This window comes from Protopterus annectens, chromosome 2.part1 (genome assembly GCF_019279795.1).
Source record: "Protopterus annectens isolate FY-2018-M chromosome 2.part1, PAN1.0, whole genome shotgun sequence".
NCBI classification, from domain to species: domain Eukaryota; kingdom Metazoa; phylum Chordata; order Ceratodontiformes; family Protopteridae; genus Protopterus; species Protopterus annectens.
This window is the reverse complement of record NC_056729.1, coordinates 1,021,991,153-1,022,016,963: the sequence shown is the minus strand read 5'-3', so window position 1 is coordinate 1,022,016,963 and position 25,811 is coordinate 1,021,991,153. Positions and strand designations below refer to the sequence as shown.

General features: G+C 42.0%; 1 protein-coding gene across 2 annotated transcripts in view; it reads left to right on the top strand.

The window, feature by feature from the left end:
- Positions 1 to 25,811, top strand: part of LYAR (Ly1 antibody reactive) — a 458,582-nt gene that overhangs the window by 42,666 nt on the left and 390,105 nt on the right. For both annotated transcript variants that reach the window (XM_044062603.1, XM_044062604.1), the window contains exons 2-3: positions 2,162 to 2,352; positions 4,564 to 4,678. In XM_044062603.1, the coding sequence (XP_043918538.1) occupies positions 2,231 to 2,352; positions 4,564 to 4,678 (237 nt within the window). In that variant the 5' untranslated portion in view covers positions 2,162 to 2,230. The remainder of the gene's footprint in view (positions 1 to 2,161; positions 2,353 to 4,563; positions 4,679 to 25,811) is intronic.

The window sequence follows — 25,811 nt, the reverse complement described above, 5'->3', positions numbered from 1 at the left end:
AACTTAAATTTGACCAGCATATCAGTGCTGTTGTCAAAACAAAAAATACAAATTAAGGCGGCTTTACCAAACCAGGCCATTTCTCACCACAGCAGGAGGGTAAGTGCAACATCCTTCGTGCTTCCTAGCCTGCTGTAAGCCTCTACTATTTTAACTAATCTTCAAACAATACTAATGCACAAGCTTGAAAAGTTAGAACAAAATAAGTAAATGTGCATGCAGTCTCCCAAACCAAGTCCATTGTATTCCCTTGCAGAACCTGAACCGACTAGAACTACCATGTATGTCATATACAAAGGTCATAATGTCATGTTACTACACCATCCCTCAAACACACCAGCCATCAGCAATACAATAAAATGGTACAAACCCAAAGGAACATGGACCAGCACCTAATTAGTAAGTATAGTTGATCTATGGAACAGGATTCCCTTCATAATCAGACAAATAACCTCCTTGCTGTTAAGACTAACCTCAAACTACATTACAATCATACTGCAATTTGCAAATGTCCTGAATTTTTTGGTTAAAAATTCCCAGATTCTTAGGTTTCCTCCTTTTACTTTATAAGCCATTTTTTCCCAACTGGCTCCTCGTCTTACTGAAGTGAGCTTGTTGCACTCCTTCCATGAGAAATATTGGCACTTAATAGATGCATATTGCATTACTTCAGTTATCAGGCATTGATATCTCTACTGCTTAGTGACGTTGTTACATTTATAGTAATTTCCTGCTTCAGTGTGATATGCACCAGCGTTGCTTCTTACAACTTACTACACTTCATATCTTTGTGTAATAGTTTCTGTTTGTTCATTTTTATTTGTATATATTTTTAGAGCTTGTTTAAACTTTGTCTGAGGTTTTTTTTTTTCCCTGAGCCTACACTGAAAATTAGCATTGTACCCATTTGGACTTTTCTTGTAAACAAAAGCAAATAAATAGCACAACAGTAGGAAGTTGCTTCATAAAATAAGTGTTGATACTAACTGAATAGCTTTTATAATACTGAATTTGATTGGAATAGCTTCTTTAAAGTATTACTTACTCGTCCCTTAATTGTACCTTTTGGTTTTGCTATTTCTTTTAAATGAAGTCCACAATCTTTGTTGTTCATTTACTATAGAAGACTTCCAAAAAATATAAATGTTTAGTTATTCAGCAGAGCAAGGCACAGCCTTCTGTTGAAGTATTTAATGGTGACTGTGCTTCAACCGTGTTACATTGCAGCACCAAAAATGAATGCCTTAGTAGACCCCAGCCACTGAAAACATTATAATCTGCCAAGTAAGACAAGGTTGAAGTAGAATAGAGTGGGTATAAGTTTGTTATATTTTGTTTAAAGGCAGAGTGAACCACAAACAAAACCAGTCCTGCAACACAAATCCAAGGACCACATGATAGCAGAGTCTGTTAGATCATTATACATACTGATAATTTGTGTTGCATGTTCCTTTTTCTTTCAGTTTTTACCAGTTCTAGCAAAATGTCAGTGTTGATCAAAGGTGGTGCTTTGCAAATAATTGTTACATTGGTCTGCTAAATACTTTACGGTCATTTTAAAACTTTGCTTGCATAGTTTAATACTTTTCAGCATCCCAGAACATATTCTGGCCTTTTTTTTCTTGCCTGGTGTGTGTGGTGTGTGTGGTGTGTGTGGTGTGTCTATAAAAATTTATTGTATTTTATTTATTTATTGACATTTGTTGACTGGGAAAATCAACTGGGTTAAACCCATTTTCAGTGGAGGCTCAGTGAGAAAAACTCCAGGAAGATATAAAATAGAATATACATTGTCATGTTTTCCACATTACAGAGAGATAGTATTCAGTTTTAGTACAAATTGACATTACAGTTTAGTACAGACTAGCATTACTGCTAAACATGACAAATTGATTGTACAGTTTTCTGCATGTTAATATAACCATTCTGAAAACTAGGTAAATTCAAAAAAGACAACGCTTTGATCCAACAGTAGGCAGTTCTAGAGTTAGTAGAAGTTAGAAAGGTGGAGTTTTTAAATGGATATTGGAAAGGCTTGTGAAGAAATTCAAAGAGTAAGTAAGATGTAGGTTTGCAGCAAAAAAAAAGTAAATTGGATGGTTAACTGCAGTTTTACATAGATTTTAATTTGACTAAATGTTCACATTTATTTTTTACAAAGCAACTTGTTGGATGGAAATCTTCTAGCATCTGTTGTTCCCAGAGAAGTCAGATGTCAGAGTAGATCAGAATGGTCTTCTTCATATGCAATGGATGTGGAGAATCTGTAAAGAAAGCTCAAGCAGAAAAACATAAATACATCTGCAGAAACTGCACATGCCTTTCTTGTATTGACTGTGGTAAAGACTTCTGGTAAGAACTTTCATCAGATGCATGCCTTAACTTGAGTTATTAACTGTTGCAGTACTGTCCTTTTATCACCTAAATCTAATTTGTATTTCAGCTTTGGGAAATCAATGTGCTTTGTGTATTTTCCCAGAGTCTTGATATGTTCCTGTTGTCAAAAGACTCTTTACTGAATACTGCATTTTAGTTAGCATTTGTGAGTATTTTGTGCCTTGCACTAGTGGATCTACAACAGCTGCGAGATATTAAGGGTTTTTAGGTAATATGGCTGTTCAGATAACTTTACTGCATTTCTTCCATGTGTGAAGAATCTGTGGACTTCAAAACACAAGTATTTTTGTTAATGTGATGCACTAGATTTCTCTAACATGCCTGTTCTGCAGTGATGATTTACAATGTCACCACAGCATGAAAAGTTATTGCCTTTAGCTCTTCAGCCCCCTGATGTTGCATTTTGTGCCACACACAGCACTTAAATGCAAGCATGCAATATGGGTAACAGTTGAAGGATAAGAGCTTTCTTTATGGTACGCAGGTGGCACTGCCAAAAAAGTGCCAGTTTTGTGTCAAAGTGCCCTATGCACATATCTTCATTCTGATAATGTGGCGGTGGTGAGGAATCTAAGAAAAATAAAAGAAACAGTAGGGGTGGATAATGTTGGTTTTTGAGAACACTTTGTATGAACACAGACAACAAAGTTTCTAAGTCCAGGTCTTCATAGAGTTTGTAACCTGTCCTATTTATTTATTGTTGGTACTTCTGTCCAAAACAAGTCCAGTTTCTACTTTCTTTTCCTTTTCGGTGCATACAGTTGATCCTTTCTATATTGAAGTGAATCTGCATGCTGTGTACCAGTGTATGATATTTATAGCATGCAAATGGCAGAGTTGTTTGAGCACAAACTAACCATAAAGTGTTATGCATTCAGCCCAGTCATTTTTGTAGTATTTGGTTTTTATGGCTTTAGAATTACCAGAAGCAGCATTCTTGAATTAGTTTTTCATCAAATTCAGTATTGACTCCAAATCTTTTTTTTTTTTTTTTTCTCCAGGGCAGTGGCCCCTTACACGTCTCGTATAGTCTATGGGTTGCTTGCACCTCAAGCTGAGGTGAAATTCCTCCCCACTCTTGTAGTCCTTTTCATGAGGAAAGTAGAATTTGAGTAACTAGCTGAAAACTGCAGGACATCCATATGGTTTTCAGCCTCTTTTTCCTTCTATTTTATTAACTGATGCTATCTGATACTTGTCTTTTTAAATATTGTTTTGAGAGAAAGAACAACTAACCATTGTAGTATATAGTGTGATCAACTCATCACTAGAATTCATCACTAGAATTGACACAGACAAGTAATTAGGGTTTTTTTCATGTTGCATAAATAGCCTTGTACTTGTGGAGTAGAAGGATGAAGCCCTGACTGTGACCCTTACAGCCTAGGTTCTGCTAGCAGCTCTCATGTTTGAAGGATACTATGGGAGCTAGCTAGGCAGGGAAGAAGGGGGGCTCTTATAAATGAAAACATCAGCTCTCAAGTCTTAGCAGCCAAAATGGGAAAATTTGGATGATTAGTTTTCATACTGGCCAAAAACAAATGGACTTGGGGCTTTTACGTTGTCCTGGGAATAAATGCTATAGCTTTTCTTTGGCAAAAACACATGGGTCATTTGGGAGTTGCCAGGGAAAGCCTGATGCCTGGGAGTGAGGTTAAAATAAAAAAAAAAACAGACTTCATATGCAAGTATACATAATAAAATCCCAGAAACATTGCATTTAAAACATGGCTGTGGAAGGAGGTACTTGGATTCTCTGATGATCTTTGAATAATCGGGGATTGTATGAAGACTTTTGTGCTGCCACTGGCATACTGTTGCAGCTAGTACTTAATCCCTGAGAGCTTAGGCTGTTAATGGTTTTTACTCATTAGAGTAGTTTTTCAGATTTTCAAGAGTTGTCTACCCTTTTGGTGTATTTACGTGCACCATTTTTGATGCAGCTGTGCATTATATAAATTGCTAAATCCAAAGATTATCTACAAATGTGTGTTTACCCTTCATGCACATATGCACACAAGATTTCTGAGCTATCATGACCTTGATAATTATGTAGAATTATTTTAGCTGTCCTCATTCTGGCTTGCTTACTTTGAAATTTAACTAAGCACTTTAAATTCATGTATTGCTCAGTAAAATGCCTTGTATGATCTTTAAATTTTTTAGGGGTGAAGCATACAAAACCCATGTAAAGTGCATCAGTGAAGATCAGAAGTATGGTGGAAAAGGCTATGAAGCGAAAGCCAACAAAGGAGATGTTAAACAACAGCAATGGATACAGGTAAGTTGAATGTTGTAAGGCCTGTTGTGAGCATTTTAAATAATGCAGCCATTATGCACACAAATGTAATATCTGTGTATTGTTTAAATGTTTGATAATGTCCTGTCCCATTGATAAATGCATTGCTCCTTTAACTGTTGTGTTGAAGTGTGATGACAGAATTCAAAAATCATTGTCCTTCATCTGTCATATATCTTGCATTTGGAAGTGGCACTGCTGCTTCAGCATAGTGTCTAGGTAGGGTGATAGATTCCCCAGATGTCAGTGTTTGTTCCCTTATTGTGAGATGTGTCAGATACTTACCCATTTATGATGTGCTTCTTTGCTCTTTGTCGTGATCTGAATTGGGCAGTCTTTGTTCAGACCTGATTTGTACAGCTTTGGAGGGCTCCTTTTATGCATTTCAAAGTATGTGCCTTAAACCTTGCACTTAGGGCAAGATCCTTATCCACCTTAAATGCCTTTATTCCTTTTGGTAGCCCCTCCCACTTTAAAAACAAAAATGACCACACCAAGTGCTGTAGAGATAAGAGATCACAGACCACTGAATACATTTATTTAAATCTAATTAATAAAAATAAAAAAAAAATGCACGGTAAAGGATGTGCTTAAATAGACAGTATTATCACATGACACTCAGCCAGCAAATAAAACACTGATGTTCATCGTGCATACAGCTGCAGTAATCACAGATGGGTTTTCAGCCGTCAGGCGGTCCCTCGGTCGGCCGAATTCCAAAGTCTTGGTCCGGCGTCTGTTGTCGTCGCTTACTCTTCTGACATCAGGAAGGCCAGAGTATATAAGACACAGCCGACGCCATGTTCTTCAGTCTTTTTTGCCGCGCGGTGCCCGAAGCAGAAGCAGTTCGCAAGTGCCGGTCGGCCAGCTCCTGAATTACGAAAATATTTGGAACCGAAGTCTTCATTAAAGCTAAGTACCCCGTTAGAAACTTTTCTTGCCTCAGACCGATGTCAGAAAAAGTTAATAATTGTATTTCTTGTGGGAAGCAAATACCGCATAAGGATTTCCATTCCCTTTGCATACCTTGTTTGGGCCCAGACCATGACGTCTCGGGCTGTCGCTTTTGCGCTACCTTCAATAAACGCACTATCAAGCGTCGGGCGGAGTTCGCCCAACACTTTTTTGGTAAAGCTTTTGACTATAAAATGTCGTCGGACACTCTGACTACCGTTTTATCCAAAAAACGCAAGGAAAAGGACCGACACCACGCCGAAACAGGCTACACGTGGTCCGGTTCTCAGCGAGACGCCTTTGCAGTCCCTGACTACCGACGACACTCCTTTGGCGGTGTCTTCTGTACCCGAGACCGCTGGGTCCTCGGCCCTTTCCCAGACTACAACCGAAGCCCCGGCTTATGTCGAGCCTACTAATGTGGACAGGTCCACCTCCACCCATGGTGTATTTAGGCCTTCATCTTCTTTTTCTATTAAGGCCTTTACTAAATCCAAAGCAGCCAGGCATCACACTAGGCCTGCTGCTCAAGGCCCATCTCCTGGACCCATGCCTAAGAAACAGATGCTTAAAATGGCTGAGGATCTAATAACTCTTATCAGAGGTTCTCAGCCCCCTCCTGACAAGAGACCCAGAGTGGAGGAAGAATCCCTCTTCTGATCAGGGATCCATTTTATCAGAACATTCTGATGCAGAGGAACACTCTTACTCCCCTTTTGAGGATTCGGATGCAGAACAGTCCATTCCTTCTGTATCCCCCCCTGAGGATTTTTCTTTTGGGGAAACCTTGCACACTTTGAGGGAACACTTCCATTGGGAAGGCCAAGACTTTTCAGATTCCAAGAAAAGACTTAGGGAATTTCTTTGTTACCTCAGCACAGACCTCTGGCCATACCCCCTGTTTTGGAGGTACTGGATGATGTCTTTTCGGAGGCTTGTCTTAACCCTGATTCTCTGCCTCCTGCACCAGTAAAGCCTGATGGATATTACAGAGTACCCAGTTCTCACCAATTTCTCTACAAAGGCCATAATACTGACCCTGAAACCATTTCACAAGGCCCTAAGGGATTAAAGGCCTCCACTGCCAAGAATCCACTTCCTGCAGAAAGGGAATCTAGATCTCTAGAAAGGTGGGGTAAGAAGGTATATACCTCGGCCACCCTAGCCATGAGGGCCTTAAACTGTCAGTTTCATATGATTAAATATCAACAGTTCCTGTTATCACAATTAAAAAACAAAATGTCTCAACCTGAACAACCAGATTTAAAAGAGTTACAGGATATGATGCATAGTGCGGAGCAAGTGGGTAAACACACCTTAGAATGTGGTTATGATGCCCTAGAGGCCTCCAGTAGAGCGGCTGCTACAGGATCAGTCATTCGCAGACATGCCTGGCTTAGGGAACAAAATTTGCCTGATCATGTGAAAGCTAAGCTTCTTGATGCTCCTTTACAAAAGGATGTACTTTTTGGTACTAATGCTGAGGATATACTACGAAAAATGGAAGAAAAAGCCAAATCTATGCAAACTGTCAAAGCTTTCTTACAGGTCCAGCCACCACGTTTTAGCAGGAATTGGCCTTCAAAAAACTGGTCCTTTCCAGCCACTGACAAGCCCCAAAGAGGTAGATACAGACGCACAAGGGGCAGAGGGCAATCACAAGGATCTTATAGAGGCAGACAATGGCAATCTCCAGCACCAAGAGGTGGTGAAGACAGTGCACAACAATACAGGAAGCAAACCCAATGACTCCCTCATTTCCATGCCAAGCAAGTCTCAGCTGGCAGCACCTTTGGGAGGGGAAACTAGCATTATTTGCAAGCAATTGGCATATTGTCACAACAGACAAATGGATACTGGACATTATAAACAGAGGCTACAAATTTCAATTTCACACTCTTCCAAACATGAGAGGCATGCCAAACCTGCCACAAAATCAAAGGGCAGAGGCACAACTGCAAATTTCAAAGCTCCTAAACATGAGAGCTATACAAAAGGTACCTACGCACCAACAAGGTCAAGGTTTTTATTCAAGACTCTTTCTGGTACCAAGAAAAGGAACCGAATGGAGACCCATTCTGGACTTATCCATCCTAAACACATTTCTACTGCACCAAAATTCAAGATGCTCACATTACAGCAACTTCTTCCCATGCTGGGCAAGGAGTTTTGGCTGGTAACATTGGACCTCAAGGAGGCATACCTGCATGTCCCAATCAGACAAAGCTGCAGAAGATACCTCAGTTTTCTTGCAGGTTCAATCCACTATCAATTCTCTGCATTGCCCTTTGGCTTATCTACTGCGCCCAGAGTATTCACAAAGTGCCTGGCATCAGTGATTGCCTTTTGCAGACTTCAAGGGATACAAATTTACCCTTATCTGGACGACTGCCTGATCCAAGCGGACAGCAAACACACATTACTGGAACATCTGGCATATGTGACACGGTTACTGCTTTCTCTGGGATACACCATCAACAAGGAGAAATCAAGGCTAACACCATCTCAGAAAATAACCTTCCTGGGGGCCAGCTTGGACACAAACACCCAGATGGCATACCTTACGCCAGAAAAACAAGGGCAATTATCTCAGTACTTCAAAACACTAGCAAAAAGTACCAGGCTTACTGCAAGGAAAATCCTGCAGGCTCTGGGATTCATGGCATCTTGCATTCTTCTAATCCCATGTGCAAAGCTGCATATGAGGAAACTTCAATGGTACCTAAAAAATCTATGGTCTCAACACAGTCACAGTTTGGAAGCAATTATACCAATAATTCCATGTTTGCAAAAGGAATTTCTATGGTGGGCCCAAGCATGTCAAGTAAACACAGGCCTTCCATTCTGCAAGCCTCAAGCAAAACAAGTCATAACCACAGACGCCTCAGATTACGCCTGGCGCACATGAAGGACAGGTGCATTCAGGGCAAATGGTCCCACAAGGAAAAGCACCTTCACATCAATCAAAAAGAAATGCTAGCAGTAATAAATGCAATTACAGCTTTCAAGGACTTCCTGCATCCAGGACAATTACTGATAAGAACAGACAACACCACAGTAATGTGGTACATAAACAAACAAGGAGGAACACATTCATACCCCTTGTGCAGACTAGCCATGACTCTTTGGAACTTGGCTCTGGAAAGACAAATCGAACTTCAAGCACAGTACTTGCCGGGACTGGAAAACACACTGGCAGACACTCTGAGCAGGAATATGACAGATCCACACGAATGGAAGTTACATCCTCAGGTGTTTACAGAGATAATCCAAGCGTGGGGGAGGCCAGACATAGATCGTTTTGCCTCCCACAGGAACCATCAATTGAAAAAGTTTTGTTCAAGGACCTTCCATCCAAAGGCCTGGAAAGTGGACGCCCTTTCATTCAGTTGGGACAGCATGGACAGTTTATGCATTCCCGCCTCTGCCTCTTCTGCCCAAGGTGCTCTTGAAAGCAAGAACAGACAAACAGAGGATGATACTGATTGCTCCAGATTGGCCAAGGCAACACTGGTATCCGCTCCTGAGGAGCCTAGCACATACTCCTCCCTGGTCCCTGCCTCTAATACCTCTTCTGCTGACTCAGAACAACTACAAAACCCTTCACAGTCAGCTGAAAACGCTCAACCTCGCTGCATGGAAAATTCCTTAACACCACAACAGACCCTACTCTCCAAGGAGGTGCAGGATGTCATTTTGGAGGCCAGAAGACCATCTACTAGAAAAGCTTACTCCGCAAAATGGAAGCGATTTTGCTGTTGGAATGAGAAAAGAGGACAGGACCCTAGAAAATTGAACTTGCCTCAGGTTTTACAGTACCTAGCTGAACTGCTGAACAGTGGACTTTCATTTTCTTCCATTAAAATACATGCCTCAGCCATTTCTGCAGAATTCAGCACGGATCCCCCGTTATTCTCTCATCCACTCTTACGGCAGTTCCTCAGAGGGGCTAAGAATATAAGACCTCCAAGGAAGCAACCAATACCAGCCTGGGACCTTAATTACATACTAGAAAAATTAACATTGCCTCCCTTTGAACCTGCTGCCTCAACAGATCTGCAATATTTGTCCTGGAAAACAGCTTTCCTTCTGGCCATCACTTCAGCTCGTAGGGTTTCTGAACTACAGGCCCTCATGGCGGTGCAGCCCTTCCTCATCTTCCATCAGGATAGGGTTTCCCTTCATACTAATCCATCCTTTATGCCAAAAGTGGTATCCAGGGTAGCCTTAAACCAATCCATACACCTACCTACCTTTTATCCTAACCCTCAAAACAAAGGGGAAAGGCTGCCTCACTCTTTAGACATCCATAGGAAGCTACGTTACTATTTGGACAGAACAAAGTCCTTCAGGAAATCAGACCAACTTTTTGTGTCCTATGCCGTAGGGGCTCAAGGGAAACCAGTTACCAAACAGACCATTTCCAAGTGGATTGGCCACTGCATACAATTTTGTTACTCCTATCATGGGAAATCTGTCCCTACTGGTATCAGATCTCACTCCACCAGGGCCACAGCCACCTCTACAGCCTTCCTCAGAGGTGTGCCTACTAAGGATATTTTGGAGGCAGCCACTTGGAGTTCTGTACTTACCTTCACAAAACACTACCACCTGCCCTTATATTCCAGAACAAGAGCAGGCTTTGCCACTGCAGTTTTGCAGGGCATTCTTGCTCAACCCAGTTCCTCATAGTACCTACCACCCTATGCATAGCTTTGGGACTCTACCCATCTGTGATTACTGCAGCTGTATGCACGATGAACATAGTACAGTTTTGTACCTACCATAATTGTAGATGTTCGAGTGCTAATACAGCTGCAGTACAGGTTTCCCTCCCTCCTTCCCCTCTTGGTAAGGGCATGGGGCCTAACAACCTCTTCATACCTCCTGACTGGGTTATCCTGCTATGTTTTATTTGCTTGCTTACACTGATTTTGCATTACATTGCATTGCTTGCATATGTGGATAAGCCTTATTTATGTATTGCCTTCCTTTTGGGGGCACCTGACATCTGGGGCAAGAAAGACTGAAGAACATGGCGTCGGCTGTGTCTTATATACTCTGGCCTTCCTGACGTCAGAAGAGTAAGCGACGACAACCGACGCCGGACCAAGACTTCGGAATTCGGCCGACTGAGGGACCGCCTGACGGCTGAAAACCCATCTGTGATTACTGCAGCTGTATTAGCACTCTAACATCTACATTTATGGTAGGTACAAAACTGTACTTTTGGCTCTTTCTGATAGGTCTGGTTGATGCTTTGATGCTATTTAATCTGGGTGGAATGCGTGTTTAATGGAATCTGCCATTTGTGCTCATAATATTCGAGGATTGCAACTCTGCCACTACCCTTTGTATCGAGGCCCAAAATCAGTGTTATAAATCAGAAAAGTCTTAAATATGTGCAAGCTATAGTATGTTTGCATAAAAGTATTTTCTACAAGTTATACTTGCATAAAATGAGTCATAAGACTTGAACATTGCTGAGTTAAGTACATGTCCAGAATTCAAGGTAAAGAAACCAGTAATTTTAGAAGTAGTGTCTGTGCTACAACAGCAAAAAATTAGTGCAAAAAAATTATTTGTAGGTACCTGCTAGCAAACCAGTCACAACATTACTGAAATGGGACTTAACCAAAATCTGTGCATTCACTTTTAAAGATTATATCAAGGTAGTTGCTGGTTTCTGAACCAGCTGACATGCGTCCTACACGGGAAGTCCAGCAAAAAGACTTGGAGTGCATTTTAATAGAAACTCCCGAGTGTCACATACTTCCATTCCAGCAGAAGGAGGCCCTTGCTAGGACTGACACAGGTTCCCTCCATTTCACAGTTGTAATCTCCAGTTAGAAGTTTGGTCACCAGCCAAAAAAAAAATTAAATGATGTCTTCAAAGGGATATTTCAATCACTGTCTCACAGAAACAGCCATACCTGTGATAGTCTGCTCTTAAATCTGACATATGGATACCAAGGTTCAAGCAAGGGAAAAAATTAGCTTACAAAACCTTTTTAAAGAAAAACAGTCCCCTTACCTCTACTTCTGGAGGAAAGACATGATACCAGCAAAAACGATTATGGGCCAGATTCAATAAAGCCCCAAGTGTACACAAAATGTATTCAATAAAATTCTTATCACATTTTTTTGTGCTTTCTAGTCACTCAGAAAGATTACACTGTGTACTTTGTAGTAACCTTTATGAGTCCCTGTCACTTTTTAAAGCTGCAAGAATGTCAGTAGGAAAACTAAAATTAGGAGGAAGAAGGTGTGTGAGTTATGTCTGTGTTGTCTGTTCACTCAGAACAGTGTACACTTAGTGTAGGTTTTATTGAATCCGGCCCTATGGTGACTGCTTCTTGGTTCTTATTCCCCTTTATCCTCTACAGCTGGGAGAGAGTGTACATTTTACGGTATTTTGGGAGACTTGAATCTTATGCAAGTCAGTATTTCAGACCATTTCCGCAGACGGCCCCATATGTTTTCATCTGTTACCACATTTAGACAGTGTCACAGACCACCTTGTGTTATAGCCAAAGTGCTTTAACTTTGATGCATCAATTACTCCAGAAGAAGGTAATACGTTGACATCCAGATAACCATCATTGCTTATTTGAGACTATTTTTAAATTTAGCCCTGCAAAAGAAAAAGACATGATGACTAATATTAAACTTGACCAACATCCAAGGGGGTTTGTCATTACAGAAGTTCAGAATATTAACTGAGTACAGTATTGCCTTTCATAGGAAATAATTCCTGTGTAACAGTCGTAGACATGCATGCTTCCATATTCTTGTAACAGCTGCTTGTGGGAAACAGTTTGAGGTTTCATATGGCTTATTCACATTTCCATTGGTTATTGGGCATACAAATTTATTTATTTAACATTTTGATGTGAAATTGTTCGATCTCGCCGTTTGTTCTTACACACGGGTTCGGAGCCGATCCTCGGCTCCGAGTCTGCCACATCACCAGCTTTGCATCTTCAAGAAAGCTTGAGGCGCAGTGCTATCCCATGATCCTCCGGTGTCAACCCTCAGATCTAGTTTGCCGCTAGCAGCAGATCGCATACTGAGAGGCTCGGGCCAGTATATTTTCATTATATTTAAAATATTTCGAAGTTGTAGTTTTGAATTAGTGTTTAAAGTAGTTTTATAAGTAGTATATAGTAGTGTAGAGTGTGTTAGTTTATAGAGTGTGTATTTTCTCTTAGATAAGAATAGTTTAAAACAGTTAGTATTTACCTCAGTTAAGGCCTTGGATTATGTCTGTCAGGATTGACAGTAATTTTTATATATTATTGTAATTTTTGCCTTAACTTTTTTCCCATATACATATATATTACATAGATAGTGTTAAACTGTTTGTATAGTATTATTATATATATATATATATATATATATATATATATATGTACTTATATACATATATATATATATATATATCTATATATATATATATATATATATATATATATACATATATAGTGTGTTCCTATATATTAGTGTGCTGTGTTTTTTGCTATATTTTCATAAGCATAGAGTTAAAATGTCTGAGAGAGCCAAATCAGGCTTCAAGAGGTGTCAGTGTGGACAAAAGATGTCCATAACTGATAACCATTCCTCCTGCGACTACTGTCTTGGCCCTCTCCACTTGCAGGAAGACTGCTCCATATGTCATTCCTTCAGTGGGAGAGTCATGCTGGAAAGACGCAGGAAGTTGGTTGACAGAGGGTTGTTAAAACCCGAATTTCAAGAGGCCCTGGACAAGACCGAATAAGTGTCCACGTCTTCGAAGGGGTCGAAGTCTTCAAGAGTGTCGGAGCCTAAGTCCTCGGCTCCGAGCACCTCTTTCCAGATTCGGACGCCGGCTCCAAAAACCTCGGGGTCGGGCGTCGAGTCCTTGTCTCTGATCGAGACTACCGTGTTGGAGCCGGTGTCGGAGTTACCACCACCTTCAATCCTTCGCTCGGTGACGGCTTCGGCCCCTTCGACCCATTCATCGAGGCCGCTTTCCGATTCCGACATCGACCAAGTGGTACAGAATCTAATGGAGAACTCGGCTCTGTCCAAACTCATCGAAGTTTCATCCCAGTTGGTATCGAAACTCGAGACCCTTCCCACCCCTTCGACCAATCCTCCTCCGAGACCTCTCGAGTCGTTGGAGCCAGGAATCAAAGAGCCGATGAGTGTAGAGCCCTCGGTGCCGAAGCCTCCAGCTGTGCTATCGACACCTTTAACCTCGACCCCCTCGGAGCCAGCCGGGGGGGTCTTGGAGCCGATGGTCTTTCCTAGGTTCAGTGGGGGACAGTCAAACCAAACTTTCGGTTCCGACTCTTCCCCCCGGAGCCTCAGCTCAGATCAGTTCGGTTCCATGCTCAGGGTCGGAGCCCATGGCTCCGGTTCCGGGGGAAGCTATCGGCTTCTTCAGTACCGATGGCGTCCTCGGACCGGGGCACTGGTGCCTTCGACATCATGAGGAAGGTCTTACATCATCGACATCGTCTTCTCCTTCCCCAAAGGGTCCGTGTTCTGCTTCTGTACCTTTGGTCCCTGCTAAGCGTCGAGACCCAATGCCTCAGCAAGCCCCAGAGGGCGCCCCTACTTCCTCGGAGGCATCCCCAGAAGCCCCCTCTGAGGATGTACCGAGGAAAAGATTGTGCAAGAGGAGGCACATAGATTCCCCACAGGAATCTCTAACATCGGATACAGATTTGGATGAAGCAGAAGGGACCCACGGTCCCCCTCTGAAGATGTCTCTTGCTGACATTTTAGAAATCTTGAAACAGAGGGGAGATTGGCAATCCCTTACCCCTTCTGCAGACGAATCGGTACTGCTGAAGGCATTTGGGGCTCAACCTTCTACCTCCTGGGTGACCCCACCATTTGACGAGCTAATGGATCTCATAGCCCGTAGAGCTTTGGAATCACCTGATACAGTGGAACTGGTCCCCCGTAGACCTAACAAATATATCACGGCCCCTCAAGATAAGAGTTACCTTACTAAAGGAGTTCCCGTGGATACTATGGTGGTGGCGGCAGCCACTAAAAAGGAAATGTCCACATCATCTTCCTCTGTCCATCCTCCTAATAAGGATTCTAGGACGATGGACAGGTATGGGAAGCGCGTATTTAGTTCTGCGACTTTCTCCATGAGATCGCTCAACTACCTTACGCATTTCACGCGTCTACAGAGAGATCTCCTTAAGGAACTCGGAGATACTCTCCAGGGTAACACAGATGCTGCTGTCTCCGAAAAAGTGACAGCACAGCTTAATACCCTCAACTCCATAGTGAACTCATCCATGAGGCTTATTTCATACGCAGCCGAAGGATCAAGTAGAGCGGCAGCTTCAGCGATTGCTCTGAGGAGGCAATCCTGGTTGCGCCTATGCTCCTTTGCGGAATCTTTCAAGTCTTCCTTTACAAACTTTGATGGTGCTTCCTTGTTTGGCCCCAAAGTAAAGGAGACCCTCACTAGGTGCGAGCAAGAAGGAAAGACCCTGTCTGCCGTAGGGGTCCGTTTTTCCGCCCCGTCTAGACCATACCGCAAAGGGAATAGAGGCGGAAAAATGTGGTTCCGAAAGACTCGGGGATCCTTTCAGCCCACTCAGAGTGATGCCCCCTCCAGAGGCAGAGGAGGGGCAAGAAATGGAAGACGCCGCCCAGGCGGCAGAGGGGGTCTGCAAAATCAGGGTGACGGAGAGACTTTCTCTGGGAAGCCCTTCCAGCACTCCTGAGTGCAGGCCCGGCTGTCCTACTCTGTAGGCAGTCGGGGGTCGCTTAGCTTTATACCCGGAGGCCTGGCGAAATCTCGCATCAGATTCCTGGGTAAAAAGCATAGTTACCAGAGGCTACAATATTCCCTTTATAAAAACCCCACCTGCCCCCAAAAACCTCCCAGATGTTCCACCCAGTCTGCGAGACCAGGCAGTCGTAGAGATAAAAAGGCTGCTCGAAAACAGAGTCATCCAACCAGTCCCGGTGGACCAAATAGGATCCGGAACTTACTCAAGGTTCTTTTTAGTTCCAAAGAAAACAGGGGACTGGAGACCGATTTTGGATCTCAGCAAACTTAACACCTTCGTGGAGAAGGCAAAGTTCCGGATGGTCACGCTTCAGTCGATACTTCCTTTCCTACAGGAGGGCGACTGGATGTGCTCTATAGATCTCAAGGATGCGTACTACCATATCAAGATGGCCAAAGCGTCCAGAGATCATCTGCGCTTCCGGCTGGGAGCCAGTCACTTCCAGTTTCGTGCTCTGCCCTTTGGCCTCACCACAGCCCCCAGAGTGTTCACCAAATGCATGGCAGTAGTAGCGTCTCACTTGAGACAGATGGGATTACAGGTGTTTCCTTACCTAGACGACTGGCTCCTCTCCGCCACCACCGAGTGTCGCCTTGTGCAAGCCGGGGATTACACCATCAACCTTTGCTCCTCTCTAGGCATAACAATCAATTTTGGAAAGTCTGCACTATCGCCCTCACAGCGTATCTCATTTATAGGGGCAGATTTGGACACTTCCCTGGCTCGAATCAATCTCCCCCCATTAAGGGTATCAGCCCTCAGAACTCAAATTACTATCCTTCTTCAGAGCAGGAAAGTCCCTGCACGACAAATCTTACGAGTTCTAGGAATGATGGCAGCCGCTCTTATTGTAGTCCCCCTAGGCAGAATGCATATGAGGATTCTTCAGTGGATGCTCTTCGCTCAGTGGTCGTACCGACAGCTCCCACTGTCTCACCAGATCCTAATCACAGACTCTTGCAAACGGGACCTCCTTTGGTGGATGCACAGTCCGGATCTAATAACAGGCCGACCGTTCATATTACCCAGTCCTACAGCGACTGTGACCACGGACGCTTCCCTGATAGGGTGGGGGGGCTTTTTCAGGGAAGAACAGTCCAAGGTCAATGGTCCAACTTGGAATACAATCTGCACATTAATGTCCTAGAGCTGAGGGCAGTGTTTCTAGCGTTGCAGCACTTTCACAAGTCCTTGCCTCTGGGAACGGTGACAGTTCAGACAGACAACATGTCAGTAGTCTGGTACATAAACAAACAAGGGGGAATCGGGTCCTATCCATTGTGCAGAGAGGCCCTCAGGATTTGGCAATGGGCTGTGCCCACCGGACGCTTTCTGATAGCAACGCATCCCGGGGACATCCAACGTGATTGCGGACAGGTTGAGCAGAGCCATCCTGTTGCCCCACGAGTGGTCCCTCAAACCTCAAGTAGCGGAAATGATTTTCCGCAGATGGGGCTAGCCTTGATGCGACCTATTTGCATCCCCATTGAATGCCAAATGCAGAAGCTACTTTGCCCTACTACTCGGGCGCCCAGGGACAGACTGGTACACGATTGGCCCCCGGGTCTCCTTTACGCTTTTCCCCCTATCCCGTTAATCCCCAAGTTCTTGCAGAAAGCCAAACGTCTGGAAAGGACCATAATTCTGATAGCCCCATTCTGGCCTCGACAAATCTGGTTTCCCTTTCTTCAAACTCATCAGGTGGACGAACCGTGAATTCTGGACCCAGTGCCAGACCTGTTGACGCACTCGTCGGGAGTTCCCCACACATCTCTCAAGTCCCTCAAACTGACAGCTTGGCTGCTCCGCTTCCTGTCTTAGCCAGGTCAAACTTACTGTCCCCTGCAGTTCAGCAGATCATTGTATCTTCCCATAAGCCATCCACGAGGAAGTTATACAATAGCAAATGGAAACGTTTTGCGTTCTGGGCCTCGCAACAGGGTATAGATACATCAGGGGCTCGAGTACACAAGATATTAGAGTTTCTTTCCACACTCTTTCAGGAAGGAGCTTTCCACTTCCACGATAAGGGTACAACTGGCGGCTATATCCAATTTTCATGTTGGTCTAGGAGATAATTCTCTCATGTCCCACAGACTTTGCAAAGCCTTTATGAAAGGTACCTTTCACCTACATCCTCCTTTTCGTGATCCAATCGCCCCGTGGAATCTTAACCTGATGTTATCACGGCTCATGCTGCCCCCATTTGAACCAGCCGCCACAACTCTTCTCAAATTTTTATCATGGAAGACTCTCTTTCTGGTTGCCATCACTTCCGCTCGGAGAGTTTCAGAGTTGCAGGCTTTGTCTGTCCAGCCCCCATACATGATTTTTCACCCAGACAGAGTAACATTGCGCACCAATCCATCCTTCCTTCCAAAGATTTGTTCAGTTCAAAACATTAATCAATCTATTGAGCTACCCACCTTCTTTAAAAATCACTCTAATAAGCTGGAATACATGCTGCACAAGTTGGATGTCCACAGGCAGCTGAGATTTTACTTAGACAGGACTAAGGAATACAGAAAATCAGACCAACTATTTGTATCTTATGCTGACCAAAAAAAGGGAGAAGATATAGCGAAAGTTACTTTATCCAAATGGCTATCGGACTGTATAAATTTCGTATATGCAGAATCAAAACAACAGCTCCACTTTAATCCTAGAGCTCATTCTACGAGGGCAGTTGCTACTTCCTTGGCCCATGCCGCTCGCTTACCATTAGATACCATTTGTGCGGCGGCAACCTGGGCGAAACCACATACCTTTATTACCCACTACAAATTAGATAAAAACTCCAGAGACAGGGCTACGTTTGGTTCCACTGTTCTCAGGAATGTTCTCCCTTGAGCCACCCAGGATAAAGGAGCTAGGGATGCTACCCGTGTGTAAGAACAAACTGCGAGATCGAACAATTTCACATAAAGAAGTTATTTTCTTACCATAACATAACGTTCCATGTGAATTGTTCATCTCGCCTTTGTTCTTACATTCCCCCCCTCCATCCCCCGTCCTGTGGTCTAGGAGAACGGGCACGTCTTGAGCTGAGTTCGGTCTTCTCTACATGTGGGTGTTATTGAGCTTTCCTACTGTACTTCAGGTATGGCATCTTTTCTCCTCTACTTTATGATACAGTATTAGACAGTGTGGTTGCATTTCTGTGCGCTAGGGCGCAGTAACTAGTAGGGTTCTTCGAGTGTTATCAAACTAGATCTGAGGGTTGACACCGGAGGATCATGGGATTGCACTGTGCCTTGAGCTTTCTCGAAGATGCGAAGCTGGTGATGTGGCCGACTCGGAGCCGTGTGTGTAAGAACAAAGGCTAGATGAAACACACCATGAACGTTATGGTAAGAACATAACTTCTTTTTTACCAGGAAAGTCTGACTTGGAATGAAGCCAATTTTCAGCAGATGCCAGGGGACAATCTTTGTAACGTGGGAGGAAACTGGAGTACCTGGAGAAAACCCACATGAACGCAGGGAGGGCATGCAGACTCCACACAGAAGGCACACCAGCCAAGAATCAAACTAGAGAACCTCTTGCTGTTAGGCAGCAATTGTACCACTGCGCCATCCATAAATATTGCTTTACTTCAGTGGTCCACAAGATCAGATATAGGCAAAGGTGTCCTCCTGTTCCAATTAGATTATGACCTTCCATTTGTTGAAGCCACCTCCCAAGAAACACCTGACAGTGCAAACCATCACCAGCAAAAGTTGCCAGTTTTTCACTAACTTGCCTGACAGTGGGCAACACCATCTTTATCCAAAGCAAAGCAGCTCCCCAAAAAACAAAAAGCAGACCTATTACTAGGAGTTAGCACACTGAGTTAAGGAGATGAGCTGCTATACAGTTGTAGTCCAGGGTTTGATTCTTTCAACTTCCATTTCCATACTGAGCAAGCCAGTTAAATCAGTGTTAAGAAGTACTTGAGAAACTGGGCTGTTTAACTTAGTGGTCTCCTGAACTGCATGTCTTGTAACTACTTTTGAGTCTAAATATGTATTACATGTATCCACATTGTTTAGGTTAGACTGCTGCAATGCTTCATAGCTTTGTATTTCTCTTTGATTTACTTGGAGTGCTTGTTTGGCTTGCTTACTGTTCTTTGCCTGATTATTGCTGATCTCTGTCCGAATTTTATTTTGAATTGATGTTTTTCATTTTAAGGTTTGGCTCCTTTTTTTTTGTAATTTTTTTCTTATATTAGATTTGTTTTGTTTTGAGTGTTTTGTTCATTTGGAGTTTTAAGAGTTCTTGGCTAGGTTCATTTTGAAAAGTTAGAAAAAAAATGTCTTTGCAGACAGTGAATAACATCCAGCTAATTAGTGGGAGGAGCTGAGAAATAGCATTTTTCATTTAACTAGCAATATTTGGAGACAGCTTTATTTAGCTGGAGTGCTTGTTTGACTTGCTTGCTGTTCTCTGCCTGACCTTTGCTGATCTCTGTCTGCATTTGATTTTCCTCACCCACCCAAATGTTGTACTTTTTAAACTTTGTAGCTTTTGAGTTGCCTATATATATATATATATATATATATATATATATATACTATACATCTGATTTTTGGACATTTTTCCCATTCCCATCTCATAAGCTCATTCTGCTGAGTACGGAGAGATCAGTTGGGGAGGCCCATCCCATTAGTCTCAAACTTGAATTGTCTTCTGTTTCCTCTTTTCCCACTTACTTAAAAATGCACTTTATTCAACTGCTTTTACTATATCTGTGCTTTTTCTTTCTTTATTGCATTATTTTGCTTTTTGTTGCTTGGTCTTAATGTTCAGTTTAATTTATTCTGCTGAATTTATTGCTTGTTATGTTAGTAGCCTGATTACATTGCAACTGTTTAAGCCTCTTAATTTTGATTTAAGCACTTTGGCTTCAAACTAGTTATCTTGCATAAGAAAAGTTTGCGGTCTACACTTGTGGCAGGAGAGGTAGCTTTCATCCCTCTAAGTTGAGAAATGCTGATTGAAGGCTCATTGCGTCTGTTATTCTAAAAGTGTTTTAGTTCTGGTTTAAGTGTTTGGGATTCAGGCCAGTTATTTTACATTAAGAAGGTTTGTGGTTTACACTCTTGTGGGAGGAGAGAGTAGCCTCCACTCTTCTGAGCTGGGAATTGCTAGTGATGGCTTATTGTGGCTGTTATTCTTAAAGTGTATTTGTTCTGGTAACACTTGAGCTCCAAACCAGTTATTTTACATTAGGAAGGTTTGTGGTCTACACAGTTTACTGGAGCTGCTCAGAGTTTGGCTTTCTTATCCAGAGATCTGGAGTGCATCTGAACAGAAGTCCAAGGCATCTACTGAAATCTTCCAAAAATAAGTATAATTTAAGCCTGTATTGCACTTTGTGAACTGTATTTTATTGAACTGCTGCTTCATTTTTACTGTTTTTTATTGCTGTGAATGCTTCATTCTGCACTTTGTATCATTGCTACTTCTGCCTTAAATATCATAGGCTAGATTCAGACTTGCTGAATCTAGGCTGCCTGGTATCACTTGAGCACTAAAACCAGCCATCTTGCATTAAAAAGGCCTCCCTGTACCCTTGCAGCAGAAGTGTGTAGCTCAGGACCCATATGAGTTGGGGATTGCTGGAATAAGGCTCTGTGTAGAGCTTTTCAATTGGTAGTTTGTTTTGCTTGTATTTAAGCCTTGTGTTTGCACTTGGCTATGGTGCCCTGTATAGACGCAAATGCCTAGGTACTTGGCTATGGTGCCCTGTATAGACGCAAATGCCTAGATACAACTTTTTCCCTAGAGAACAGTAAGTGGAGCCCTCCCAGACTTCCTTGCTGTGTCACAGCAATTCAGCTGAGCACTGAGCAGCATTGCCACACTTTTTATTCCCTAATCCAAAATAGAAGAAGTCCTCTTGCTGACTCTAGAGCAAAAGCTCGCCCCTAAGAGTACTTATGGTTTAACCTACTACAGTGGACAGTCAGTTTCCCAATATTCCTCTAACCATTGTACACCATGTTAGAGGGGAAATAGACATAGCAGGAGACTTTAATTGTATAATGAAAGATGAGGGTACTAATGCTAGAATCACATGAAAGAAAATGTCAATTTCTAAGGTGCTATCTGATTTTACTGAAACGTTTCATATCATAAACATTAATGCATATGCTGATACTAATACATCAGTCTTTACACACTACTCATCAGCATGGCACACATTCAAAAATAGTGTATATATCAAGAAATCTAATTACAAAGTTGGATAAAGTCAAAATAGTCACATGCCCATCTTCGGACCATAATGCATTTACTTTTGATTTAGATTTAAATACAAAACAAAGTAACTATAACTAGAATTCCTTCATACATAACAAAATTAAAGGATTTTAAGGAATTTTATGTAGAGATGCAAACATTTTTAGACATAACTCTTATTCAAGACATGTCAATATATATATATATATATATATATATATATATATATATATATATATATATATATATATATATATATATGAGACTCTTTAAAGTCATAGTTATATGGTAAAGCATTAACATAGTTTAAAAACAAGAAAAGGCAGTGGGACAAAGACTTACTGGAATTCCAAGCAAGAAATGACACACTAAAGCTAGACATTCAGATGAGACAGGCAAATTTACTAAGTGAATTAGATGACCTGAGTAAAAATGTTTAGAGACACCTACATCATAAAGATCATCTTAGGGAGGATCAAACTATGTTCTTATTTTATGAACCCCAGAAATTGGAACAGAATAGCAAATAGAACTAAAGATCATAAAAGTTAATTGGATAAAGGAAATATACATTCCAGATACCAGAAAGAAAGTATCAGACTTGGAAGGGATATTAGAAGCATTTAAATTATATTTTCATAATACCCAAAATGAAATAACAGAACCTCAAAAGATATTAGTCTGTGTTTAGAAAACATATTAAAATCAAACTAACAGATAATTCTATAAAATGAATAGGCAAATAACCATGACTGAGCTTAAGTCACAAATTAAAAATTTAAAGCCAAAGTACCTGCCATAGATATGATCCCAGAAATCTGTTAACCAAAGAAGCTCTGACTTTACTATTAAAAGTGTTTATTTTAGGAAAAGAAAGCAAAAATATTCCTTCTTGGAAATAGACAATAATATCACCTATTTTGAAACCAGATAAAAATGCAAAGGAATGTTCATCTTACAGAACTATAGCTTTACTAAATGTTGACTATAAAATGTTTATGGCAAGACTTGCGGCTAGGATCAAACGGCTTCTTCCGTTATTAATAAACAAAGATCAAACTGGCTTTATAAAAGAAATACATATAATAACATTAACAAAAATTATATATTTAATTATATTCATGTTATCTTTTTGATAGTCAGCTTAAACAAGTAGTGCCTTTGATTGTGTCCACTGGGATTATCTATAGTCAGTTCTAGAATAATATGGATGTTCTCAAAAATTCACACTAGTAATTAAATCACTTTGATATCTCCTTAGCATATATAAAGTTTGGGTCATGCTTTTCTAAATCTTTGGAAATTACTAAAGATACAAAACAGGGGATGCCCCTTGTCTCCATTATTATTTGCCTTAATAATCAACCCTTTTGCAAATTATATTTAATAGGAAAGAATTATTAACGGTATACAAATTGACAATCTGGAAATGAAGCTACAGTTGTTTGCAGATATTTTGGTAACCTTAAAGGATGATAACACCTCTCTAAAAACTCTTAAATTTTATTGAACATTTTCAGAAACTGGTAAGCCTTAAATTTAATGACAATAAGACACTGCTGTTACTTATAAATTTTAATAAGAAAGCCATAGATAAGGAATTTTCTAAATATATATTTGCTGAGAATAAGATAAAGTCCTTGGGGGTTACATTAACAGATGAACTAAATAAGACAAATTATTATAATATAAAACACTTACTCAAATATGGAATAAATACTTTTTACAGTGGAGGACAGACATTATGTAAATAAAATGAGTATTTTTCCAAAAATATTAATACTTCATACAAGCTTGTTCTATACCTGCTCCTAAATCTTGCATAAAACAAGTTAATAAACTAATGCTAAACTACTTATGATATCCTCGAACCTCGAATCCAATCAACTCCCAGATCCTCAGAGCAGTCGCTACCCCTCGGAGCTTCGGCAGAGATGAGCTCAGCTACGACTTCCACCCCAGGTGAGCTGTCTTCTCAACTGGAGTGGTCTCTGTCCCAAAAGCATGGCTTGTTGGGCCCAGAGTCCACATCCATTCAGGAACAGTCAACCTTTGGGGCTTTCGAGAGGGCCATCGCTGCCATTGCATTGAAAAGGCACCTACCCTCTCAGATCTGTTATCCCATGTAGATACCCAGCATTGTTCTTCATCCCACCTTGTTCCACAGGGACAGTGGGACCCTAGGCACCAGAATACCCATTCTGTACCTTGATTCTTCCGATACCTCCCCTGACTATCCCACTGAGAAGGTCCCTTTAGAAAAGGTTATACAAGAGGAGCATTTGTCCTCCATGGAGGACACTGACTGCGATGAAGATGAAGGTTCCCCACAATCACCGCCCGAGGACGTTTCCTGTGGGGAGATTCTAGAGATTCTTAAGTAGAGGGGTGACTGGCAGTCCAACAAACCTTTGATTGAGGAGTGTGAGTACCTGGCCACCATTTGACTCCCGCCCTTCTACCTCCTGGGTGACCCCAGCTACTGATGAGCTCATAGATTTGGTCTCACAGCAGGTATGGGGGACCCCAGACTCCATCGAGCCATTTCCCTAGACACCAAATAAGATTAAAACTACTCGCTCAGATAAAACTTTCTGGACTAAAGGGATTGCAGTAGATGCCATGGTTGTGGCAGCAGTAACCAAGAAGGAACTTTCTAAGGAGAATTCCACTATCCATCCTCCTATTAAAGAATCTAGGGTAATGATAGATGTGGGAAGCGTATCTTTTCCTCAGCTACCTTTGCCTTGCAGTCACTGAATTACTTCTCATTTCACCAGATTACAAAGGGATCTAATCAAGGAGCTCTCAGATCCCCTTCAAGGAGCTAGTAGCTGAGAGAGCTAAAGATAAAGTAGCTTCCAAGTTAGCCACCCTGATCCTGTGATCCTATGAGGCTCATAGCTGATGCAGCAGAAGGAATGAGTAGAGTGGTGAGTTCTGGTATTTCCATGAGGAGGTATGCCTGGATGTGCCTTTGCGATTTTTGCGGAACCCTTTAAGTCTTCATTTGTCAGTGTTCTGTTTGACATGTCTCTCTCTGGTCCCAAAGTGCAGGATACACTATCCAGGTATGAGAAGGAAGGTAAGACCATTTCTGCCATGGGCATATGTTTTTCAGCTCCTCAAAGACCCTATCCCAAAGGTCAAACAGGCAGTGGAAAAATGTGGTTCAAGAAGTTTAAAGGGTCCTACCAAGACACATGTGGAGAGTTTTCCCCCAAAGGCAGAGGGGGAGACAACAGAAGACGTCGCCCCCAACAAGGCTGCTGGGAACCTTTCTTCAGGAAACTTTTTCAGCACTCCTGAAAAGAGGCCCGATTGTCCGCCTCTGGAGGCAGTCAGGGGTCGTCTGTCCCTGCACTGGAGAGCCTGGCAAAAGATAACTTCTGATATGTGCGTGCAGAGGATAATATCCAGGGGATTACCAAATTCCCTTCTCTCGACAACTTCCCCCAATAGGAAAATCCCAGGCATTCCACCCAGTCAAAGAGATCAAGCAGTATCACAAATTCAAAAACTGCTAGAAAAGAGAGTCGGCCAAAAGGTCCCCCCCAGACCAGAGATGATTCGGAACTTACTCAAGGTTCTTTTTACTACCAATGAATACAGTGGAGTGGAGACTGATTCTGGATCTCATCAAGTTAAACAAATCAGTTTGACTCAGCAAGTTCTGAATGGTCGTGGTTCAGTCCATACTTCTTTTCTGGAAAAGGATGATTGGATATGCTCAGTAGATCTTCAGGATGCGTACTACCATATAAAGATGGAAAGGTGCTCCAGAAGTTACTACGCTTCCGGTTGGGAGCCAGTCATTGCCATTTCAGAGCACTGCCCTTTGGTCTCACTAACGCCCCCAGAGTGTTCACCAAATGTATGGTAGTGGTTGTGGCTCACCTGAGATGACGAGGATTCCGGGTGTTTCCATATTTAGATGACTGTCTCATTTCCGCCTCAACAAGGCATCTACTAGTCTACACAAGAGACTCTGTTCTTCAATTTGTTCAGAACTAGGCATACAATAAATCACCAAAAATCTCATCTGGAATCCACTCAAACAGTAGAATTCATAGGAGCCCTGCTAGACATAAGCCAGATGATTGCCAAACTTCCTTCTTCCAGAATATTGA